The sequence below is a fragment of the Glossina fuscipes genome, unplaced genomic scaffold (genome assembly GCF_014805625.2).
Source record: "Glossina fuscipes isolate IAEA_lab_2018 unplaced genomic scaffold, Yale_Gfus_2 197, whole genome shotgun sequence".
Taxonomy (NCBI): Eukaryota; Metazoa; Arthropoda; class Insecta; order Diptera; family Glossinidae; genus Glossina; species Glossina fuscipes.
Window position 1 is genome coordinate 314,534 of NW_023998540.1, and position 22,420 is coordinate 336,953.

The window sequence follows — 22,420 nt, forward strand, 5'->3', positions numbered from 1 at the left end:
ATGATGTAAGTAAGTGCTAATCGTGTTCAGATGCAGGACGTAAGAGAATTTACAAAATCGTGCTTTTTCGATCGTTCTTGTTGTTTTTGCACTACCGGCCTAAAGGTGTTATTTAGTATATTTTCTTATATCGACCTATGTCTATCTTATGGGTTAATTTCCACAACACAGTTATAATTTTTGAAGTCGCGTTGAGTGGTTAAGTGGATAAACTCGTAGTTAGCTGGACAATTGTCCGATTATATGGTGAATATATTAGATGACCAAGAAATTAGATGACTGGGGATGCGTTGAAGAGTAAGTAGATGATGCTTTGCATATACTGGTACTCTCTCGCTACTGAGAAAAGATCACTTTTGTAGCTCTATACATATTGCTTGCTCTCTATCCTTTGCTACATGTTCTAAAATGGCACCTGCCGACATTTTGTAATATAGCTACAAACATATTGCAAGTACCATTCATTTTGCATTGGAACCAACAATTAAGCTTTCGTTACCCTTTCGTTTTCTTTACACGTAAGGATAAGAAAATCTATTGCCCCGAAATTGTTGTTGAATGTTTTGCAAAATATCTTAAATTTCTATAAAATCGGTGAAGAGTATTTAGACAGAGGATCTTTATAGTTCTCTTAGAGATGAAAAATTTGAATTTGATGTAATTTTAACTGAAACTAACTATTTCCAATTGGGGCTTAGAAGAAAAAATACTCATGTGCACTATTCGTCTATAAAATAAAAAAAGTAAGAAATTAAATAAAATAAAATAAAATGTGGATGAGCAAACATAAGCAGTAGAAATAGCAACAACAACAACTGAAACAATAACACAAGGCATTAAAAAATAGAATAACGAACAACAAATAAACAAGAAAAAAAAATCATGATCAGGAAAGAGTAAAAACTAATAGCACCCATTATAATGAAAACAAAACCCAAAAAAAAAAAAAAAAAAACAACAAATGTAAAGTAACAGTAAATGCAGCATATGTAACAATAATAATAACAACAACAACAGATACGTGAAGTAAGGAATAGTCATAGTCAGCCGTAGCAGAAACACTAAAAACCGTACGAGCACTTGTAGCAACAGCAGTGGCAGCGCTATGAACAACGGTAGCAGAAGCTGAAAGCACAAATAACTCGACAAAAAGAAAACACAAAGTAATCTGTGCGCTGCCTCTAAAAAGATCCTGAGATCTATATGCTTATGCGTTCACATGTATATAACCACGTATGTACGCGAGTTTAAATAATGAACACTAAATAGAATTATGGTTTATTCTAAAAGAAAACGCGCTGCAAGTAGCACACGAGATATAACAAACGATTAAAATTAAAAAAAAAAAAAAAAAAAACAAAGAAAACGCACATAAAAGTGATTCGTTTTTATATTTAATTTGCCGCGAAAATAACAACAACACAAAACAGCTTAGAAACAACAAACAACATTTAGACAAATTTTAGACACTGATATTGTGTTTAACGCATTATCATGGGGTTTTCCCAGTGAACAAAGAAAAGCAACAAACACAAAAAAAAAAAAAAAAAAAAACAAACCCAAAAAAAAAAAATTTTGTGGGTTTGCCAAAAAAAAAAAAAAAAAAAAAAAAAAAACTGCTTAAAATACGAAAACACGAAAACAAAATCGAGAAAAAAAACAAACAGTCGCGATAGTGTGACCAATCGTGACAGTGTGACCAGAGGCTATGCTTTCAATGTGTGTTTTCTGACAGCCATCACCTAGCTAGAATGATTGATTGATATGCAGTCAGATATCTTTGTTTTGTTTTAAGCTCTTTTAAGAAATGAAAACAAAAACTTCGAACATGTCTTCCTCATTGAAAATCGATACCGTAAGCTCATCGAATTTAAACATTCCAAGCGTTAAGAACCTTAAGCTATTTCCTACTAATTGTAATGATATTTCTCTTATAACTGTCACCTCGCCTTATACAACAACAACAACGTTATCTAGTACGACTACAACATCAAGCGAGCCAATGTCGCAGCAACAACCGTCAATTCATAATTATACGGCAGACAGTTGCGATTTAATGTCGCCTCCGTTAAGTGCCAATGCACAGGAACATTTTCGTACACCGCTCTGCAATTTAAAACGAATCGAAGGCAACAGTTTAACTTACAATCATTTCATTAGCGCCGAGCCGCACTTTCCCGATTTCTCTCAACTGACTTTTGCTGCCAGTGAAACGCCCAATTTTTTATTTACCGATTCGCAAACTAATTTACCCACTGTCATAAGTTTTCTTGAAGACGATGAAAACCACCAATCGCCTGGGGACGGTTTAATAAAATCTGAATCCATGCAGATCGGTCAAGAGCCGCCGTCATCATATCAATGCCAGAAACTGAATCGTGCAGATGTGTTTCGTTTCGAGCCAGAGCATATCGCACGTTTAACTGCATCCTGTCAATTTGAAGAAAACAATACGAATGCAACAGTTAGTTTTATGCAACAACGAATGCCATATAACGCGCAAACAACAACAACAACAACAGCAACAACAGCAGCAGCAACAACAACAACATCAGCAGAGTTTGATTCATTTAGTAGCGGGACACAAATGCAGCAACCTTCGGCCGAAGATCACACTATGATCGGGACGAGCGACTATTTAAATTTGGATATTGAATACTTCAACTATGATGAGATAAATTGTCAATCGAAAAATCAATCGCCTTGTTCTACACCGCCTTTAGATCCTTGGATGAACATAAATTCATCGGAGGCGTCGCAGCAACCATCGCGTCAAGATTCGCCTAAATTAATAAATACATCTTATGACTATCACTACCATCAACAGCAAACACTTGACGATATTAAGCATGCAGATCATCATCTGAAAACGAAATTGCCATCGATGATGTCCACTTTCGGTACACCCAAGTACGAGCCGTTATCTTCCTTTGCTGCTAGCGGCGATATGTCGCAATCGTCGTTATATCATCATCATCATCATCATCATCATCATCAAAATCAAACACATCAACATCCACATCAACATCAGGAACAATCATGTTCTCATATTTTCAATCAACGCGGCAGCTCTTCTTTAACATATCAATATGAGCAAAATTTTCTCACTACTACTCCATCATATTCCGAAGATTTGGATAATTGTAATTTACTTAATATGGATAAACCGAATCGTGATCATAAAATTATTTGGACCATCGATGAATTAGACGAAATCAATGAAGAATTCATAAATGAAACAGCTCGTCTAACACCCAAATCGATCAGTTTCGATCCCGGCAACTATTTATGCGATAACGATAATAATGTATCGCATACTGACGAGGATGATGAAAACGCCAACGATTATTTGCATAATGCCAAGAAAATTGATAACGACTCTGAGGATAATGACGATGTGTTCATTACGACCAAACCGAAAACAATAAAAACGAAACGGCGCCGCTTCGATTCACAATCATCGGTTACGTCGGCATCATCAGCTGGTTTAATCGCGAACTCTTCCTCTTCTTCAGTTTCGCTAAAAGATGCAAATGGTGCACCGCTTCCACCCATGATCTGTCGCTGGTCGGAGTGCTACGAAGAGTTCCCCAATCAAAAAGAGTTTGTCGCTCACATTGAAAAATGTCATGTGGACGTCAAACGCGGTGAAGATTTTTCATGCTTTTGGTTGGATTGTCCTCGTCGCTATAAACCATTTAATGCTCGCTATAAACTTTTAATACATATGAGAGTTCACAGCGGTGAAAAACCAAACGAATGTCCGGTAAGTTGTCGTTCTTCTGTTAGTGTTATGGTGTTATTGTTCCTAAGAATCGAGCGACACCTTTTCAAAATGTAAATAAAATGAAACGACCTCTTGACAGCCATCATAAAATGAGAACTTAGCGAACAAATCTAATGAGCTCTCGCTTTATTTCGCATTTCAATGGTCACAGCCGTCTGACACTGTTAACAAATTCATGTCTTCTTAAGCTTTCTATGCTTTTGTGTACTAAATTTATTTATAATAAGTAGGAAAATTATGGGCGGTCGCGACAGAATCTCTTATACCTATCACAGTTATCCTAAAGAAGAATAAAAAAAAATGAAAAAGAAATACATTTTCTTACTATGTCATATTTGATGGGCGCGGTTGGTTTTTTTTTTTGCGTTGTACTTTATGAGTAATAATAATAAAAAAAAAACACGGAAATCAAAGGTTTTCACATTTTTTTGTCGCATAGGCGCGTCAGCTTTGTAGGTGTGTCCTTTGACCGGTTAAGGTCATTTTCAATTTTTTTTTTTTCAAATTTGTAGACGATATCTTCATTTGTGCAAACGGGAGAATGTTTACAACAGACATTACACAGAGGGACAAACAGACGGATAAACATGGCTTAATAAATTCAGAATTTCATGTTTAGCTGCATATGAGAATATGTACACTTTATAGCGTGTCTGCAGACATTGGTATCAGCCATTGGTATTGAAAACAAAGAGGTCAAAAGATCCGTTTTCAACGCCCACACGCTTATGCAACAAAAACTGTGAACACTTTTGCTGTCCGGGTTTGTCGCTTCTTGCTCATAAATTGCAACACAAACAACAAATATATTTACTCTGAATCAGCCGCGCCCACCCAATTCAAATCTTTTCCTTTTTTTAGCCTCTCTTAGTGTAATCGTAAGTGATATAAACGGTTCGGTCACCGGACCGAATACAATTTTTTTGCTTGTTTTTTAATATGACTATGCGCACTCGAAGGATGCCCTCTGCCCCCTGCACTTGTAACACGGCGACGGTCAGGAAGAAATGGATGAAAGAGAGAAATTGATAGGGAACAACCGCAACCTAAAGGGTACGCGTTGCTATATCTTTCCCGACTAAACACTTGCTATATAAACGCATCGCACTGTGGACTGATGCAGCGAACACCAACTTTGTAGACGAGACCTTTTTCTACTCGGCTATGTGAGTTCGCTGTAAGGTCCATAAAATCAAACTATGACCTACACATTAATTGAGTAGCAAAATGAGTCTGTCAAATTATTGCTTTCCGTTAGATTCGTCGCTCTTATCGTTATATGCATTCACAAAAAGTTGTTAGAATGATTTTTCAAATAATTGCATCCTGATGTTGGGTTCGATTTTAATCGATTACTTTAATTTTTTTTTCCCCGCTTTCTCTTTTTGTTTTTACACATATGTGTGTACACATGTGTCTCGCGGCTTTAATGACAACTTTGATATATATATTTTCCATAAAAAGCAACTAACTTTATTACTGTTTATGGGCGAAGGGTTTAATTTGATATTAGAGTCAGTTTTTTTTTGTTCTTTTTTCTGAATAATTACATAAAACGAATTAAAAATTAAAAAAAAGAGATATAGAAATGGAAAAATTCTTTTTTCAAAGTCCCGTGTCAACAATGGGCGTATTGAACAGCCTCGCACTTATTTACTTGCAATTACGCTTCAACTACTTACTAACTAAGACTATAATTAAAAAGTGCTGCTACCATATGTTCAGTAAGTAAACTTGTTGACCACGTACTTTCATAAGTTGAGAAAAATTTTGCATTTTTTACTTAATCTACTTTCATGTTCGTGACTATAAACTGAGTTTGATTTTATACGGTTTTCTTTCAATCTTGTTTTCTCTATCTCTTTTCTTTTACAGTTTCCCAGTTGTAATAAAGCATTTTCGCGTTTGGAAAATTTAAAAATCCATCAACGTTCGCACACGGGTGAACGGCCATACGGCTGTCAATATGAGGGTTGCTTAAAAGCATTTAGCAATAGTTCGGATCGGGCGAAACATCAAAGGACTCACTATGATACGGTAAGTATTAGAAAATTGTGAATTCTATTAAAAGCAAAAATTTTCCCGTTAACTTTTATTTAGAAGAAAAAAACCAGGAGACTACTAAAGATAAAAAAAAATTTTATTTTTTTTTTAATTTTTTTATCTCAACGTAGTAGCTATGCGTTGAAACATTCGAATGAGTGATTTATTGTACACTTTCGTCGCAACCGTCTACAACTTACCAGCTAGAAGGCTTGTTGATGGTGTTCACTTTTCTTCTTCTCTCTCTTTCTCTCTGTTTGCAATTCATATAACTTTTATTTTCCATTTTTTAGCATAAAAAACGTGCGTTTTCCTCTCTTTTTTTCAATTTTCATAAACAATTCACAAACTTTAGGGAGCGAATTGAAGCAGATGCATACACAAATGTCTACGCTTGCATGGTAAGTCCATACGGACTTACGGCAAAAGCTTCACAAGCCATAAGATGCAAAAGGAAGCATTTAAAACGATAGCGAATGAGCCAATGTATTGTGTATGTATGTACATGTGGAAGACACTACACTACGTATTCACGTTTGCATGTGTGACATTTTTGTTTATTATTTCGGTTGCTTAACAACTCGAAATAGTAGCGGCGATGGTAACTCGCTAACTAATGAAATGCAAGCATTTGCCTAAATGCCCTCCCGTTGATTGCATGTAACCAATCGCTCAGTACAACAACTGAAAGGTTATTTTGATTCATAAAATTCGTTTCCTAGCCAGTTAACACTGTCAAGTGCATCGCATACAGAATGCACTTTATTCAGAGAGTGGCATGTGTTACTATTTGTCCAAACGTTTTTTCAGAGATTCACCAAAAAAAAAAAAAAAAAAAAAAAAAAAAAAAAAAAAGCGAATTGGAATTAAATAGTCTAGCAACACTAGGACGTACAATATAGTAAGGCTAAGGTTCTGCTTTATATACTTGATTTTTTTTCTTAAAGAGTTATTTTTAACTTCAAGCTAAATAGTTAATGATTCAATCTTATTAAGCGAGAATTAAATAACCCGGCGTTAAAAATATTTCTGCATAAAGAAATACATGATAGTATAGGGTTTTCTCCACATTTCTACGGCTCTGCCGATGGCAGTTGTTTGTTGATTCTCGTCGACAATTGAAAATATCATCCAAGTTAGACTAAGACCGTATACGCATCATCGCCCCTACTTATCTAGAATACAGAAACTTATCCACTATTGATCCATTAACGGATGTTGAAATTTTCATTCTCCTCACTGTACGTTACTCCTCGCATTTCTTTAGTAAAACTATTTCTCTAATCGAAATATCTATAAATTAAGCCTCAGCGACCCCATATCAATTTTTATAACGTATTTTATATAAGCAATATATTTACTCTATATATAGCAGACGAGTTTTAATTTAGTTTCGTCTTTATCATGAATCTATCCAGCAAATCATGTATTGGAATATTATTGGGATTCGCACGCAGGTTGGGGCTAATTAAAAGTGTAAGTGACGTGACCCACGTACCGTAACGCAGTTTTTAAAAAATTGCAGAAAAAACAAAAATTTCCAAAATTTATTCTTAGTGCTTTAATGAGGCATTTATCGAGACCCTTAAGGATGGTCGCCATTCATAATTGGCAAAAAGTGCGATATTCAAGTGCTTGCATGATATCTATGAAGATTGTTCTTTTAATACATACAGAGCTACATTTTGCAGACGCTGAGATTAGGTTCATGTGCAGATTTCGCCGAATAAAATTCTTTTAATTCTAACCAGAGACATAAAAACTCAGGCTATAACTACTTTTTGTGGAAATAGCGGATCAGATAAGTCACAAAGTATGTGAAACTTCGAGGTTCAAAGTCGATTGGGTCAAGTCGATTTGCTCGATACGTCCATCTATTTTTGGAAATTTTATGCTGACCAATCTGGCAATAAACACTCTGACAATACCTAAAAACTTCAATTGTGGAAAAACGAGAGTTTTCTTCTCACCTTACTACCTGCAGCAGAAAGTAACGTAACCTTTACAGCAAATAGAGAAAATCTAAATGCGGAGCAAGAAAGTGATCTGGAATTAATTTATTGAAAAGAGAATAAAGACTCCGACGTTCGACGACGTTTACAATCGGCCACACATTGGACTTTGCTGATCAGTCAAAGTCAAATTTCTAGGCCAGCTTCGATAAAGTCCTGTTAAGCAAAGGCACGTGTGATACGTTTAGTAAAAATAGCCTGTTTTTTCAAGTTGTGTCTTCCTCACACTCTTCCTCTTCCTCAAGTCTCTAAGGTGATTATTACTCCTCCTAAACGCACCATATGTATTGTTCAATTTTTGGTTTATTGCACATGCAATGCATCTCTTCGCACGGTCTTCTTTATCAGAGATTCAACTCATATGGTTGAAGAACTGACCTAATCAACTCATTTAGTTTTCTTGTGACATCCAACTCTGTTCTTTAGAAGCTTAATAAATCAGGCCGAGGACATTGTTGTCAACCGATTGAGTAGATAATTTCGAATTGAAAAAAATTTTGAAAATCAATTGCGAAAATTGACTTTGACTTTGACATATCCAGATGCATTCTATTGAAAGGAGGCGATTTTGAAGAAGATTAAGAGAAGGAGGAGTTTAAGATAGTAGTAAACCGCTTGCGTATTTTTCTTTTTTCTAAATAAAAGCCCCAGTGCTTGCTCAGGATGTTGTCTATTTTTAAAACTCTTCTGTGACTTGAAAGCCATTTGCATTTTTCAGACAACGATCTGTGTGCTCCATTAATGTTTTTTAAAAAGATATTTGTGCATATTAAGAGGATTATGACGAAATCGAAAGCTGCAAAATAAAAAGATAAGAACCAAAATATGAACTTGAAAAACCTCAGTCGTATTTCGTGCAATAATTTTTGTTCACTTACATTTGCAGCCTGGTTTACTAACATAGGTAGTTACCTATGGACTTTTATAATAATTCAAGTTTTCGGCAATTTTTGATTTTAGAAACCTTACGCCTGTCAAGTGCCTGGTTGCACAAAGCGCTACACTGATCCTTCAAGTTTGCGAAAACACGTTAAAAACCATACGTTACGCAACGCTAACGGGCAATTGATTCGTCGAAAATCATCCAGCAATGTGCCAAAGAAATCTGTTGACCCAAATAACGCCACGAAAACACGACGACATTCGGAATCTTCCATAGTCCAGGGGCAAACAGCAATGAATATTAATGACTTAACTCGTAAATTGAAACAAAATACTTATAAGCCTCGTAGCAATAGTTGCAGCGAAACAACAAATTTTCCATCGTCAGCGCTATTATTAAACAACACTTATGAAAATGAACGGAAATTGTTAAATGTAGTCAGTGACAGTCAGGCGAATGCTAACAATGCGAAAGCGTTATCATCAGCACTACCAGCATTGTCGTTACCTCCATCGCCGGCTGGAATAGTTAGCATTAATCGCAATTCGATGAACTTTAATGAGTTGTCAAATTGCATTGTAACCATCGAGCATAAACAATATCAAAATTGTAACGAATCTGACAACAATAACGGCAGCGATAACAATCGAATTACTATAATAGACACTAACTGCAGGTCGAATGGCAATGAACATGAAAGTATCAATCAATTAAATGAATTCCAGCAACTGATGCAAGTTACAGCGAATAATCAAACAAACCTAATAAATAATATAAAAATGACTGCAACGACAGCTAACGGACAACTGGCTACAGCATCTGTTGAGTCATTGAATTGCAAAAACAAATATACAATGTCTGCAACAAATACTACCACAAATTCGATTAGCAACAAATACCGCAACAACCACTTGACGACCAATACTGCCACTATTGCCACTACAACAACTGCCAACAACAAAGTTAACAGTACTGCAACTACCACAACTACAACTACTTGTGCTGGAACTAATACTAGCAACACTCTCTCCAACCTGACCAATGACAACAATAACGCACATGAGTTCGTTTCATTTGAATATGTAAAAAAACTTCTGTCCGAAACATTTGATTACATGGACGAGGACGGCGGTGATGACGATGACAATAATGATGACGATAATATTCTAATGAAGTCCATGACCGCCAATGATTCCGTTCGCTCTACTTCCATAGTCGCGACTGCTGATGCCATTAATGATATTAAGCAAACTAAGGGAGCAAAAACAACGTTGTCTATAAATGAAATTTCCAATATATCTGATAAAATTACAAGTCATGATCACGTTGACCAAGAATTTGTTAATAATTTCGATATGAACTACCTGCCAACATTTATGTAATAATCGAAAATATGAGAGAGACTGAAGATGGCAAAGTGTTACGCTTGATTACTTTACAAGCTTAAAGAAGTACCAAAATTATGAACCAAACAAATATATAACCAATGCTACCAAGTATATGTAAATATGAAACTGGAATTTTTTGTGTAAAAAATATTTGCAAATGATAAGAAATATGTTATTCGAAATATTACGCAAGGTTAGCTATACATTTTTTTCAATTGGTCTGGCTATTTGCGGACGCTACGCCAAAGAAAATTATTGGGCTTTTGAGGCAAATTGCTCATTGTACCGTTTAATTGTGTCCCATCGATGCATGTAAGTGGTAAGCGAACGGACTCGACTTCGGTGAGTAAGCTGCGTGGATTAAAAATACCCATTTGAGTGTCACCGACGTAAGGTAAGCCGGTTTTACTGTGTGGATGGACCTTGTGTCGTCTTTTCCCACACAGCGGAACGGTGCAAATCGATTGTTTAACAATTACTAAGAGGCCATACTCTTCATCTCCCACGACACACAGAATACCGTCTTCCTGCCAAGATGATTCTGTTCCGCAGTCGATGTTGGTGGTACGCTTGTATTTACCCAGGATTTTTTCGCCCTAGGATACTTAATATAAATTCACTTTACATAGGCAGTTAGCATGGGAGGAAAAGAAATTTTCCTCTCCATTATACAGCTGGCGCTTTTTATTTGGGACAAAACTCGATATTTACTACGCCTGTTCATTGTTCCCAGAGGACCAAGCTATAAAAGGAGCACTTCTTCAGACATGTCCGCCCTCCGTACGTGCCCATGTATTTGCAAATTCCGTTTTCATATTTACATACATGATAACGTCTCTTCTCTATAACTTTGAATACATAAAGAATTAAATTTTGATTTAATCTTTAAAATTTAAGAAGATACCAAAGATTAAAAAAAAGCCAATGTTTCCTCTCCTTGCTTTGTTTTTAGTGTCAATCGTTACAATCCACAATTTAAAAGTCATGTTTTTAATATTTAAGTAATTACCAAAGACACAAACCGAACGAACAACCCCTGCGCCAACTAGGCTTTAGACTCATATAACTATGCCCATTATATTCATATTATATTATAAGACGCAACGTGGACGCGAAAATTTTTTTGTAATTCTTAGAACATGTACTCAGCAATTCTAAATGATCTCAAAACTTTAGCATTTTGAGTTTTTGATATATTTTCTAATTTTTTAAATCGTTAGAAAAAAAAAAAAATAAATAAAAGAAAAAAGAAGTTAAGTGATTGTTAAGTCTTCCCTTAAAAAGTCCAGTTTTTCTTTTTAATACAAGCTTAAGATATTTTTTTGATAAACAAAATTTTACATTTTTTATGGCAATTTTAAATAATTTCCTTTTGAAAAAATGAACAAATCAATCTTCCTTTAAAAAATTTAAAAATTTTTCTTATATTAATCCTCATAAAAATTATAATTCATAGATACATAGATTTTATCTAATATTGATATCTTATCTATGCTGGTTATCGTTGTTTATGTATAGGTTATAAGGTACTATAAGAAATCAAATAAAGGAATATTTGCTAAATAATTCATAAGATTTTAGTTGAAAATTTAAGACCTGTTGTTAATTATTTGAAAATTCTTAAATATAAATAACTAAGTTAACTAAAAAATTGTCAAACGATTTGTCAATAAAATTTACATCGCACCTAATCAAGTTTTATTTTGCTACGAATAACAAAGAACGTATTAAATTCATTGGCAAAAACCAGGAAAAATATGTAAGTGGGCCATGGCCTACAATTGAATATCCTTCCCTTCCTGCCGTTATTCATGTAATGAATTTTCAAAATAAGGACTCATATGGGAATTGCTCGAAAAAGTGCTTCGATCCGGTGCACAAAATTTCATCAAGAACACAAGGGGCACAGACGGACAGACAACGGACAGGCTTTATGTATTCGAATCGATCGATACAATAAAAGACGAGTCTATCTCCACTCCTTCTAGGTGCTGTTCTAGCTAGGACAAACGGACAGACAAGCGTAGAGTGTCCGAATCGATTGTAATAGTAATATGTAGATCTATCTCAAGACATTCTAAGTGTTGCACACATTCGCACAAACTTAATATATCCGTGTATCACAAATGTTGTACGTTTTAAAATAAAGTTATAGCCTAACTCCAGCATTTTTATCTTTATTAGCTATTTAGGCATTTTCGAGTTGAGATATATTCGACAATTATCTGTAGATAAATTCCCACTCATTATGAAAATTTGACTTACGTGAATAAGGTGATTGTGATTATGATCGCGCAGATATTGTGTCTATTACCTATTAGGTATCTTGCTACCACTACTAGCATTAGTGCTGAAAATACATTAGGCTTGCGGAAGCCTATAATCTAGACTCCGTGAAGACCGAGGCAAAATACCAAGTTAACCACAATTCAAATTTACTCGAAACCAGACGTTCTGCCCAATGTCTTCAAATTTTAAGCTCCACGGGGGTCAGGATCCCGCTCACAAGTCACATGTTGCTGCGGGTAGGGGTGAAAGCTCTTCCTTAAATGGATTCGATAAAAGATGATTAAATGCGCCATGAAGTACGCTGGAATGTACTTAATAATATAGAAGGGATTTGACGGAAGGCTTCTAACCCTTTGCCCTATATAATATGAAAAATTTAATGGATTTGACGAAAGTTGAATAACTGCGCCATTCAAGTACGCTGGAAGGTGCATACATGAAAAGTCACGAGTACTTACAGTATACAGGTAGTGGTGACAACATTGATTGAGTGAACGATTGCGATTGACTGAACGCAGCAGTTAATCAATGTGCGACCCCTAACTGCTTGGGTACGGCCCTTCGGGGAGTATTCGTGATGGTTGTGGTTTTCATCATTCCAAAGCGGAATAACCAAGGTAGAGGTGGACCTCAACACTAACCAGAGTGGGTTTATTGAGTCATACATAATAAATAGATCTGGTGACCTGAGGTCAGCGAGGCCCCCTTCAATAGGGATTGTCTCTCTCCCTTAGGGGTTCTTAGTCTACTAATTGACTGCCTATGGTTGTAGGTAACCCGTCTGATTAAGGCTCCATGCCACGTGCAGACGTTAAACACACACACACAGATATCTGTCTTCAAATTTTGAAACGAGTCTACTACGAATGATTAATCTAAACTACATTTCACATTCTCGGGATAAGAACGATGGATTTTAGCTGTTATCGTGTCTCGTACGGTACCCTGTTTATTTCTCAGGGATGACATTGTGTCCCGTTTCTTTTTCTGTTAGCAACAGTGTTAAAGTATAATTCATAAGAATTAAGCATGAAAATGTGAAACATTGCTCTGAACGAATTAACCCTAATTAATTTTCTTATCATTAGGGCGATAAACAAGCAAGCAAACAATAATTTACATTTCCATAAACCACGAACAAAGAGAAGAACTTTGAATATCACTACCATACAGCCTTCAATTGCTTTCAATTCGTAGAATCATAAACTATTTTCATTGTATAGTATGATGAAATTCGTAACTATAGTGAAATTATCTCTTGTTTGCCGCAATCAACTGTAATCCCTTTAACGGTCGACTAGAAGCCACCTCGGTTTTAATGTGTTGGCCGCTTTCCCATTAAGTTCTTCATAAAAACAAATCAATCAATTAGTCTCTGATATTGATCTGCAGATATTCTGGCCAAATTTAGCCTGATGAGTTATTGCTCTACTGTTACCACAACTACACACTACTACTACTACTACTACTACTACTACTACCACTACCACCACTACTACGTGTTATTGCTGCACGATTATTTCTGCTACTCTTTCTCAAACAGACACGTCTACGCATAGCAGCGGATTTCTTGGATATTCATCAATGAACTGATGAACGGTTTTTTCTAAAAATTCAGTGCCTTTGCAATTCGCCGCATTTGTAAATTGTATTTTGATAAGATTTTTGTTTTTGATAGATGGTGCGTAACGAATTTAAAAGTGAATATTGTTATAAAATCCAATTTAATATGTGTTTAACGTTGAAATTTCGCCCAAATATATATATATAGCGTCGTCCGGTGATACATTATTTATACATATATGAAATGTGAACATATATTTATGCATACAGAGACATTAATTGATTACGTTTAATTTAATTAAATCAATGTTACGTTTTTACATACATACGTATCACACAAGTGAAAAAGACAGAGTCACTTCTGTAACGAGCTGAATGAAATTGAAAAAAAAAAGAGGAGGAAAAAAAGAAAATACAAAAGTACAAAAATTGGACAGAAATAAAACACGATGAAAACAACAACATTGTGCAAGAAATCAAAGTGAAATTTACATAATTTCAATATGCATTCATATTGAATGCATGCATGCATGCATGTGTCTGCATGTGTCTGCATGTGTCTGCCTGCATGTGTGTATAGTATACTTTTTATTGGGTTTATTTCTCTTGACGGACCAGATGATTGAAGAAAAAAAGAAGAAGAAAAAATAAAATAAATAAATGTCAAACATTACAAACATATAAAAATGGTTTTATTGCCAACTAAATGGCAACGTGCTGATCATGATGATGGTGTTGTTGCTGATGATTGGCTGATTGGCGGATTCTGTTTTCTCTGTTGACGGTTTGCCTATACATTACACATATAAGCATTTCTGTATGTATGTATGTATGTATGCGTGTTCATGTGCGTTACTCTCAATTGTGAAAGCAAAATCAGTCAAAGAACAAAAAAAAAAACAGAAAATACATGAACATATGTATATATAAATAAACCATAATAACAAGAACAACAAATGGATAAAATGGATTTTGTGGGTGAAATGTTTGCAACAGATTTACCGTTGTGTCGTTCGCAATGATAAATGTGTATACGTTTTTTATATTCACCATCAAGAAAACAGACTAATTTCGTCATTCAATTTGCAACATTCGTCGCCATAAGTATCAGATAAAAATCATCGTAGCATTCATTAAGAATTTCCTTTCCGAGAAGAAAAAGCTAAGCAATAGTTTTCTTGTGTATATCCCGTATATGCATTGCATATATAAATCGTTAGAGAAAATTCTTTTTACTTAAATTTTTATTGCAAACGTGGTAATCCGAATAAATCGTTTAAAAGGTACTCGGGACTCTAGTTTGCCTAAAGAAAAACCTATTCACGAAACGCCATTTGAAAACTTAATTAAGCCTAATGTCGGTCCTACCGTTCACTCGTCGATTACTGTTGGATCTCATAAATTTTTTGAATCTCAGGTTTTATCTTAGCGCGCATTAAAAATTTTCAGAACCAGCCCATAAACATAGTTAGTTCAGCTCCTTGAAGAGAGGAAAAATTCAGCTAAAAAGCTTCCGTTCAATGTATCTTATCACCGCCACTGTATCCATATGTTAAGCTTCAGAAACTAAAAAAACTTTGGTCAATTTTTTTTTAAACACAATTTTGTAGTTTTTCGTATTTACTTCCATCAAGCTGCGGAATCTGTTTACGACGACATTGCTATATGAGGAAGGATTATTCTATCAATTGGTAGGTCCTGAGTGAATATAAACAAAAAGAAAATAAAAAACATACCCTTAGTTGCTGTGTAAGATTTTTGGCCTCCTATAAGTATGCTAAAAACTTGTGATTATTAAACTTACTCCCTATCGGTCAAATAGCAAAGTGAATCAAATGCTCCTGCATTGAAGACAATTGAAACGAGAACAATTTATTGCGATCGCGTTAGATCATGGCAGTGGCCTTATCGTGGCATTCTAAGAACAATAATTGCTTGTAAATATATTTAAAAAATGTTGCCGAGTAGGTTCATTACCTACCTAAAGCTTCAACAGTATTTTCTCTTCGTTAACGATGACGATGCAGACATTAACTGAACGCTGTGGCAATCTTTTCACCAGAAATATCATCGAATGGATTAGTTTTGGAGTAAAGAGATTAATGTTCGAAAATAGCTACAAATCTATGCCTTTGATCTTTTCTCCTAGATAAAAAGTAAGCGTTCACAAGATTCGTTGTAAAACGTATATATAATTGTTTGCAAGTTTTTTCTGTGTCGCCTATATGTATGTATCCATATATATATATATATATATATATATATTTTTATTTTTTATTTTTGTTAAAATCACACTCGTGCATTATATTTTTGTGTGAGGTTTATTTAATTTTTATTGCACTACAATTGCATAATTGAATTTGTTAGTGTGCGTTTGTGCATTTCATGTGCACATATGAAGAGTCATGAATTTTTGCTGTTTGAATATTTTTCATTACTTTTTCTTTCATTCGTTTCACTTTGCTGGTCAAAGAAATGTTTGCTTAGTGTGCATTCAGTGGACATATAGCAAATAGCGGTTTCCTTTTTTTTCTTTTTTTTTTACTTTTGGATTAAATGGACAGGTGAAAGAAAAAAGAAAATCACATTATTTAATAAAAATAATAAAAGAAAAAAATAAATATCAGATTATTAATGCAAAAGAAGCTTTATTTGTTAGACTTATTATCCAATTACAGCTTTTAATATACATATATATATATATGCATAAAATAATTACATTTCAAATATATATATGAGAGCGTATGAAACTACAATTTGCGGTGCATTTAATTGTCGCCTATCAATCGTGAATACAGACGATGAATGTACGGAACAGGTCGCGATAATGACTTACAAGAGTAAATGCAATGAAAATATTGTTTTTATATCGAATATAAAAGATTGCCAATGCACTAGATAGGTGTCTGCGTATGCAACGTCCATCAAATATACATAAATACATTCTTTATCAATATGAAATTATTAGGCGAGAGGTAAATATGTTGGCATGTCCATTTGTTCGACCATTCGTTTGCTATTTGTTGTCGCTTGCCTATTTGTTTTAAAAAGGCTCATGGCGGAAAAAATGGGCTTTTACTATACGATATATTTATTGCAAGGATGTAGGTCGAGTTGAAAAACCCAAATGATTCGCTTCGTTCGTTCGCAGGTACGTTTATAAAAAGAAAAAAAAACGCTTGACACCTTATCTCTAACATGTGTTAGACTGCACACACCATACACTCACCGGCGCCTCTATTTACATTGAAAATATGGATGTGATCATCAAACCTGCCTTTAATAGAAAAATTGCTAACTATCAATTCAGGGGATTGTCTGGAGGGCTGTCTTGGAAAAAATTCAATTATTTCTTTTCTTTTTCTTTTTAAGTTTTTTTATCCAATAGTACAACTTATCAAAAATATTCTCTTAAAGTTGCAAGTCAATCGAAGCAAACTCTAGAAAGGAGACGCGAGATGATCGCCAAAAGTTGCATTCATAGACTAAGTTTATAGAAAATCTCAATGAAAATTTTGCAAAATATAATTGAAATGTTATTCTTTTATACGGTTTTTTTTTCAAATCCTACGGAAACCCTTTAGAGGCAATGCTCGCTTGTGAGCACAAAACTCACGAAAGACTAATCAATGTATAAGTCCAAATTTTTTCACATTGGCGGCACAGGTTGAACTACAAAAAAATTATTTTCTTAGCGGTCCCTCCTGTTATTAACCTACCTGAGTGCTCAACCGGTTAAATCTACATTTCAACTCCACAGCGTTCTTAAGTTCCCTTAGGAAAATAGGTAGAATATTATTTAATATATATACGATTTTATTAATTATTATATAAATTATTAATTTTTCAAAAAAATTGTATTTTCAAAAAATCGACTTAAGGAAACCAATCTAAATATACTGCGGCATTTCTCTAGATAATGTTATTAAAAAGCTACAGTTGACATTTGAACTCGACCGTTTAGGGGAATTGACCTACGTTAAGAGCAAGCAACCGAAAATCACCATCCCTTAAAGTTAGCCTATGAACGATATTCTATGTGTTCCACTAAAGGTTGCTTTATGAACTATAGTTGCAATTGGAAATTGATGGATGCCACATTAATAGCACAACCAACTCGACAAACGTTGTTTTGCGAAATCACGATTCAAATTATTACTAGTGAGTGACCTCACTCGAAATATTCAATATCCGATCCTTTTTGCTATATATCTTCGAATAATATTAATCCAGAAGACAGCATAGTAGTCGAATACTCCCCCCCTTACATATAACCACCGCATTAGTCCGACTGTCCCCCCTTTGCTATATATCATGGAAATTTTTTTGATATAAAAACCATTAGTCATATACTCTTTCCCCATTTGCTATATATAATGGAACAATTTTTCCAAACAATCACCACATTCATCAAATGCTCCTCCCTCAAGTATTCGATCCGCCGAAAAATCTTTTCTGAATATTATTTTTGAATATTTCAAAGACCGTCTAACTCGATAAAAAAATTTAACCTCATATACTTGCTTAGAAAAGGAAGCACAACACGGTTAGTTTATGAATAAAACTTTCCACGTTGAACTCCAAGAAGAAGAAGAAGTAAACACAAACGAGAAAATATATATCAGCGATCTTCTAGCCTAGTATATCTTGTATTTTTTTGTATATGGATTAGACTGAAATCTTGGGTCCTTCTAAAATTGATTGAATTACAATCGTCGATTTTAAAATTTCTTATCATCAGTCAGCAAACCTCCTCTTAAACATATCAACATTTATGCAAAAGGAAATAACCAAAAAGTCATTACTTATGCATCCAAAAAAAAAAAAAAATAAAATAAAACCAGATTTGCATGAGACATTCTTTTATAATCTTAACATATTTGTCAATTATCCCACGTAATTCATTGAAAACTTTAAAGTAGAACATAATTCTATTTATATGCAGCACTCACTTACGTATACTCCTTCGCATTTCATTTCCATTTGGTTAAATACTTTTTAATTTGCCATAAAACTTAAATTACAACTTATCAAACAGCATGTGTTTGCCTGCGTGTGCATAACTAGATAAACAAACATATGCAGAATTCTCAAGAAAAACTGTAACCGAAAAATATATATCTACATGTATGTACGTCAGCTGGTGATACATACATACGCAACGCAACTGTAGGCATACTGATCTGCATAAACGTATAGGTTTATGTTAGTTGCCATAGTTGAAAACATACATAAAATGCATTCATAAACTTTATATATATATATATATAGATAGAATAGAGAGAAGTTTTTGTTTTCTCATTCGTATAGAGGAGTATAATTCACATATCTACATATGTACAAGCTGACGGACTGACTCACAGACGCAATCCTGGTAGGTAACCGAAACATAAAACTTAGCAAATTTATGTTAACCGCATATGTTGTGTTCGGAGAGGCCTGCTATTGCCAGCAGTTAAAAGTGTTACCAGAGCTAAGCAATTTTCCTGCCTATCAGGCATTCATTCATTCTAAAGGTCAGTGAGCATTAGAAATAAGAAAAAGAACACAACAACAGATGTGTCGTCGTCTAAATGCTACCATATAGCAGCACACAAAAGGGACATGGTTATGCGTGTGTGATGGCGCAAATAATTCCGAATTCTGAAGTGGCAGTAAAATTGAGCAAAACTGAATTCTAAACAAGGAAAAATATTATATCCGGCTATAAACGAATCTTTTACACTCAACGCGTTTATCGTAAGAAAAAAACAAAGGACCAACACTTTGACCGTTTTTTTTTTTATGCTGTTTTAGGGGTGCTCCCAGCTTATAACGTGACGCCTGGGAGAATTTTGACCGAATTGGTGCCATTTTAATATATATCTGCCTTCGCGAACTACAACTTTTTTTTTGCGTAATTTGAGGTCGATTTTTCAAAATTTCACGGTCGAAAAAATGTGCGTCACACAAAGGCGGACAGAGGGACGTGGCTAGATCGAATCAACATTTGATACTTTTCATGATGTATATATATATACATACATATAAATACAAGCATATATATCCATAGATATACATCTATCTATTTGCTTCCATATATATATATATATTCATTTAAGGTGTCTTTGGCTTTTGCAAACGTATTGACAGAATTAATGTACCCCTAATTTGTTTGATTCTCTCGTTATGCGGTTGAGTGGCTGTTACGGACGCCCAACGAAATTCGTGGCAGCAATTAGAAAGTTTGCTTTCTCAGTCTTCTTAAGCGAGTCATTTCTTAGGAAAAGTTACGCTATGTTTGCTTGTGTGGAAATTGTTTTTTGCCAAAATACCCTTAACCTGTGAGCAGAAAAATAAATAAAAATAAAAATTGGCAATAAAATTAAGCAATAAATTTTACACAAGATTTTCCCCATTGTGTATACGCTATTAAAGTACCAAAAACAACCGGCGAACACCAGCGAACCCTACAAGTCCTGCTATCAACATTTAAGCATTTCAAGCAAACAGCATAACAAGTGCAGGGTAGGGTGGAGGAGATTCTTTAATAAAAAGTTGAAGAATTTCTTTCCGCAGGCAATCGTGTGTTGAAATCCAAGTTTTAGTTCTACATTTGTTTTGTTAGATATTAAGCTTAAACTGTGCGCACTTGATTCTTAAGCAAAACTTTGATTAGAAAGTTTCAAGTGCAGGCCCCTCGAACTTCGGCCTAAGCCTTTTTTAAGCGATCTAGTATTGTGTAGGGTATACTCTCAATGGAGTTTATTTTATTTTCATTTCATATTATGGTAAAGTTTTCCGAAACTTAATTTGCTCATAAATTATATGTGTTTACATTACTTGCAGTTGTATTCTGGACTTTTATACCCGAATATACCAGACACGCACAAGCGCCTCTTTCACACTTATGCCCACGTAAATAAACTCCCGCAAATTACTGAATGCTACTGCTTTTGTTGCACCTATTGGTCCTATTGTTGCTGTTGCTGTTGCTATTACTACTGCCTACTACTTCGATACGACGCAACTAAATACACAAAACAAAAGCACTTTTATTATATTACTTGTAGATATATATGCATACATGTGTGTGTGTGTGTATGTGTGTGCATTTATGTGAAAACATAAACACTTTATTTCGGTGCATGTGCGTTTGTTTGTTTATTGTGTTCAAGTAAATTTTTCAAAACATATATAGAAAGCAAAAAAAAAATTAGAATGAAAATAAAAATAAAAAAAATTATTCTATAACCACTAAGCTTTTATATAACTTTTATGTATGTGTAAATATGTCTGCGGTAGTGTGAACGTTAGTTTTTGCCAGCCGTGGTAAACATGTCTGCCATTGAATGCATATATGTTTGTTTAACTTGGCTTATTTTTTTCCGGTTAATTAAATTTTAACAAATTATTTGATAGCATTTTGAACTTTGCCCTACGTTGTAATAAATTCATATATATTGCACATGTATACATACAATACATGTATATCTATACATATATATATATAAATATGTTTATATTATCTATTTGCTTTCATACGAGGTCCTTTTGAAAAGGCAACCGTCAACATTATTGTACTTTTATATTATAATTGAAGGAGTATAAACGCGTTTCCCTTAAGCAGTAATGGAACTGAATTTTCTTATAAGTAAAGTGTTCACCCGTCGGCCATTCCGATTAGTTGGGTAAGATCTGTGGTCTATACAACTCTGCCTATTGGGCAGAATAGTAGCAAAGCGAGCAGATGTCCTTAAGACGTCCAGTTGTCAACTTTAGCACTGATAGTCTTGTGGGAAAATTTCTGTGGTACGGCCCCGTCTCGCTGGCTTGAAGTAAGCGATCTCATGACAAACTTAAATTTAGTCTAGAAACTTATCTCTCTTATGATGCTTTCTACTCCAATACGACTCAGAACGCGTACATGAACGCGTACATGATTGGGTAGTTTCTTCTGACGATCTATTTTTCTTAGGCAGTTTAATGGAAGTGTTTGAAGGAATATGATTGTGATATATGCGTGACCCGGACAAATCTGCAATAAACGCCTTTGCTTAAACGATGTCATCAAGTGATTTTACGAGATATTAATGATTGATAGATAATTTTTGAGGTCCAATTGACGGAGTAGTAGGCGATTGATTAACCCGTTGCGGACATACGACTAGTTTGCTATTTATCCTGAAAAGGTATAGTAACCGGCAACGTCATGTTTATTACTATTTTGTTGTAAGTTTGGATAGATAGAAATGTTTTTACAACCATTTTTTAAAACATACCTCGTGTAAAACTCGCGTCATGTTATCTGAAGCTTATACATGAGATTTTGCTTTTTGCTTAACATTAAAACTCTCAAGAGCAAATATTTGCTTTTACTGGACTAGCCCGAGAACGAACACTTAAAACGAAAAGCTTCCTTTTCGAAGTATATAAATTTTTTTTATGTATGTTCCCAGAAAATTTAAGTAATAAA

At 34.5% G+C, this 22,420-nt stretch overlaps 1 protein-coding gene and 1 non-coding gene across 2 annotated transcripts in view; one reads left to right on the forward strand and one right to left on the reverse strand.

Moving 5' to 3' along the window:
• The first annotated feature begins 1,614 nt into the window (after positions 1-1,614).
• On the forward strand, positions 1,615-10,447 carry LOC119641938. The gene is made up of 3 exons (XM_038040862.1): positions 1,615-3,766; positions 5,663-5,824; positions 8,803-10,447. Exons 1-3 carry the CDS (start codon positions 1,808-1,810, stop codon positions 10,105-10,107), a joined length of 3,426 nt encoding a protein of 1,141 aa, XP_037896790.1. The 5' UTR covers positions 1,615-1,807; the 3' UTR covers positions 10,108-10,447.
• An 11,911-nt stretch (positions 10,448-22,358) lies between these two features.
• LOC119641963 overlaps positions 22,359-22,420 on the reverse strand; it is a 112-nt gene continuing 50 nt past the window's right edge. Inside the window, exon 1 of the small nucleolar RNA XR_005247916.1 lies at positions 22,359-22,420. This exon is cut by the window's right edge and continues 50 nt beyond it. This is a non-coding gene — a small nucleolar RNA (small nucleolar RNA U3).

Bases quoted from the DNA above. Each gene is read 5' to 3' on its own strand.
- LOC119641938 (XM_038040862.1), top strand. From the start codon at position 1,808: ATGAAAACAAAAACTTCGAACATGTCTTCCTCATTGAAAATCGATACC. The intron at 3,767-5,662 runs GTAAGTTGTCGT...TTTCTTTTACAG, and splicing joins AAAAACCAAACGAATGTCCG to TTTCCCAGTTGTAATAAAGC. The intron at 5,825-8,802 runs GTAAGTATTAGA...TTTTGATTTTAG, and splicing joins AAAGGACTCACTATGATACG to AAACCTTACGCCTGTCAAGT.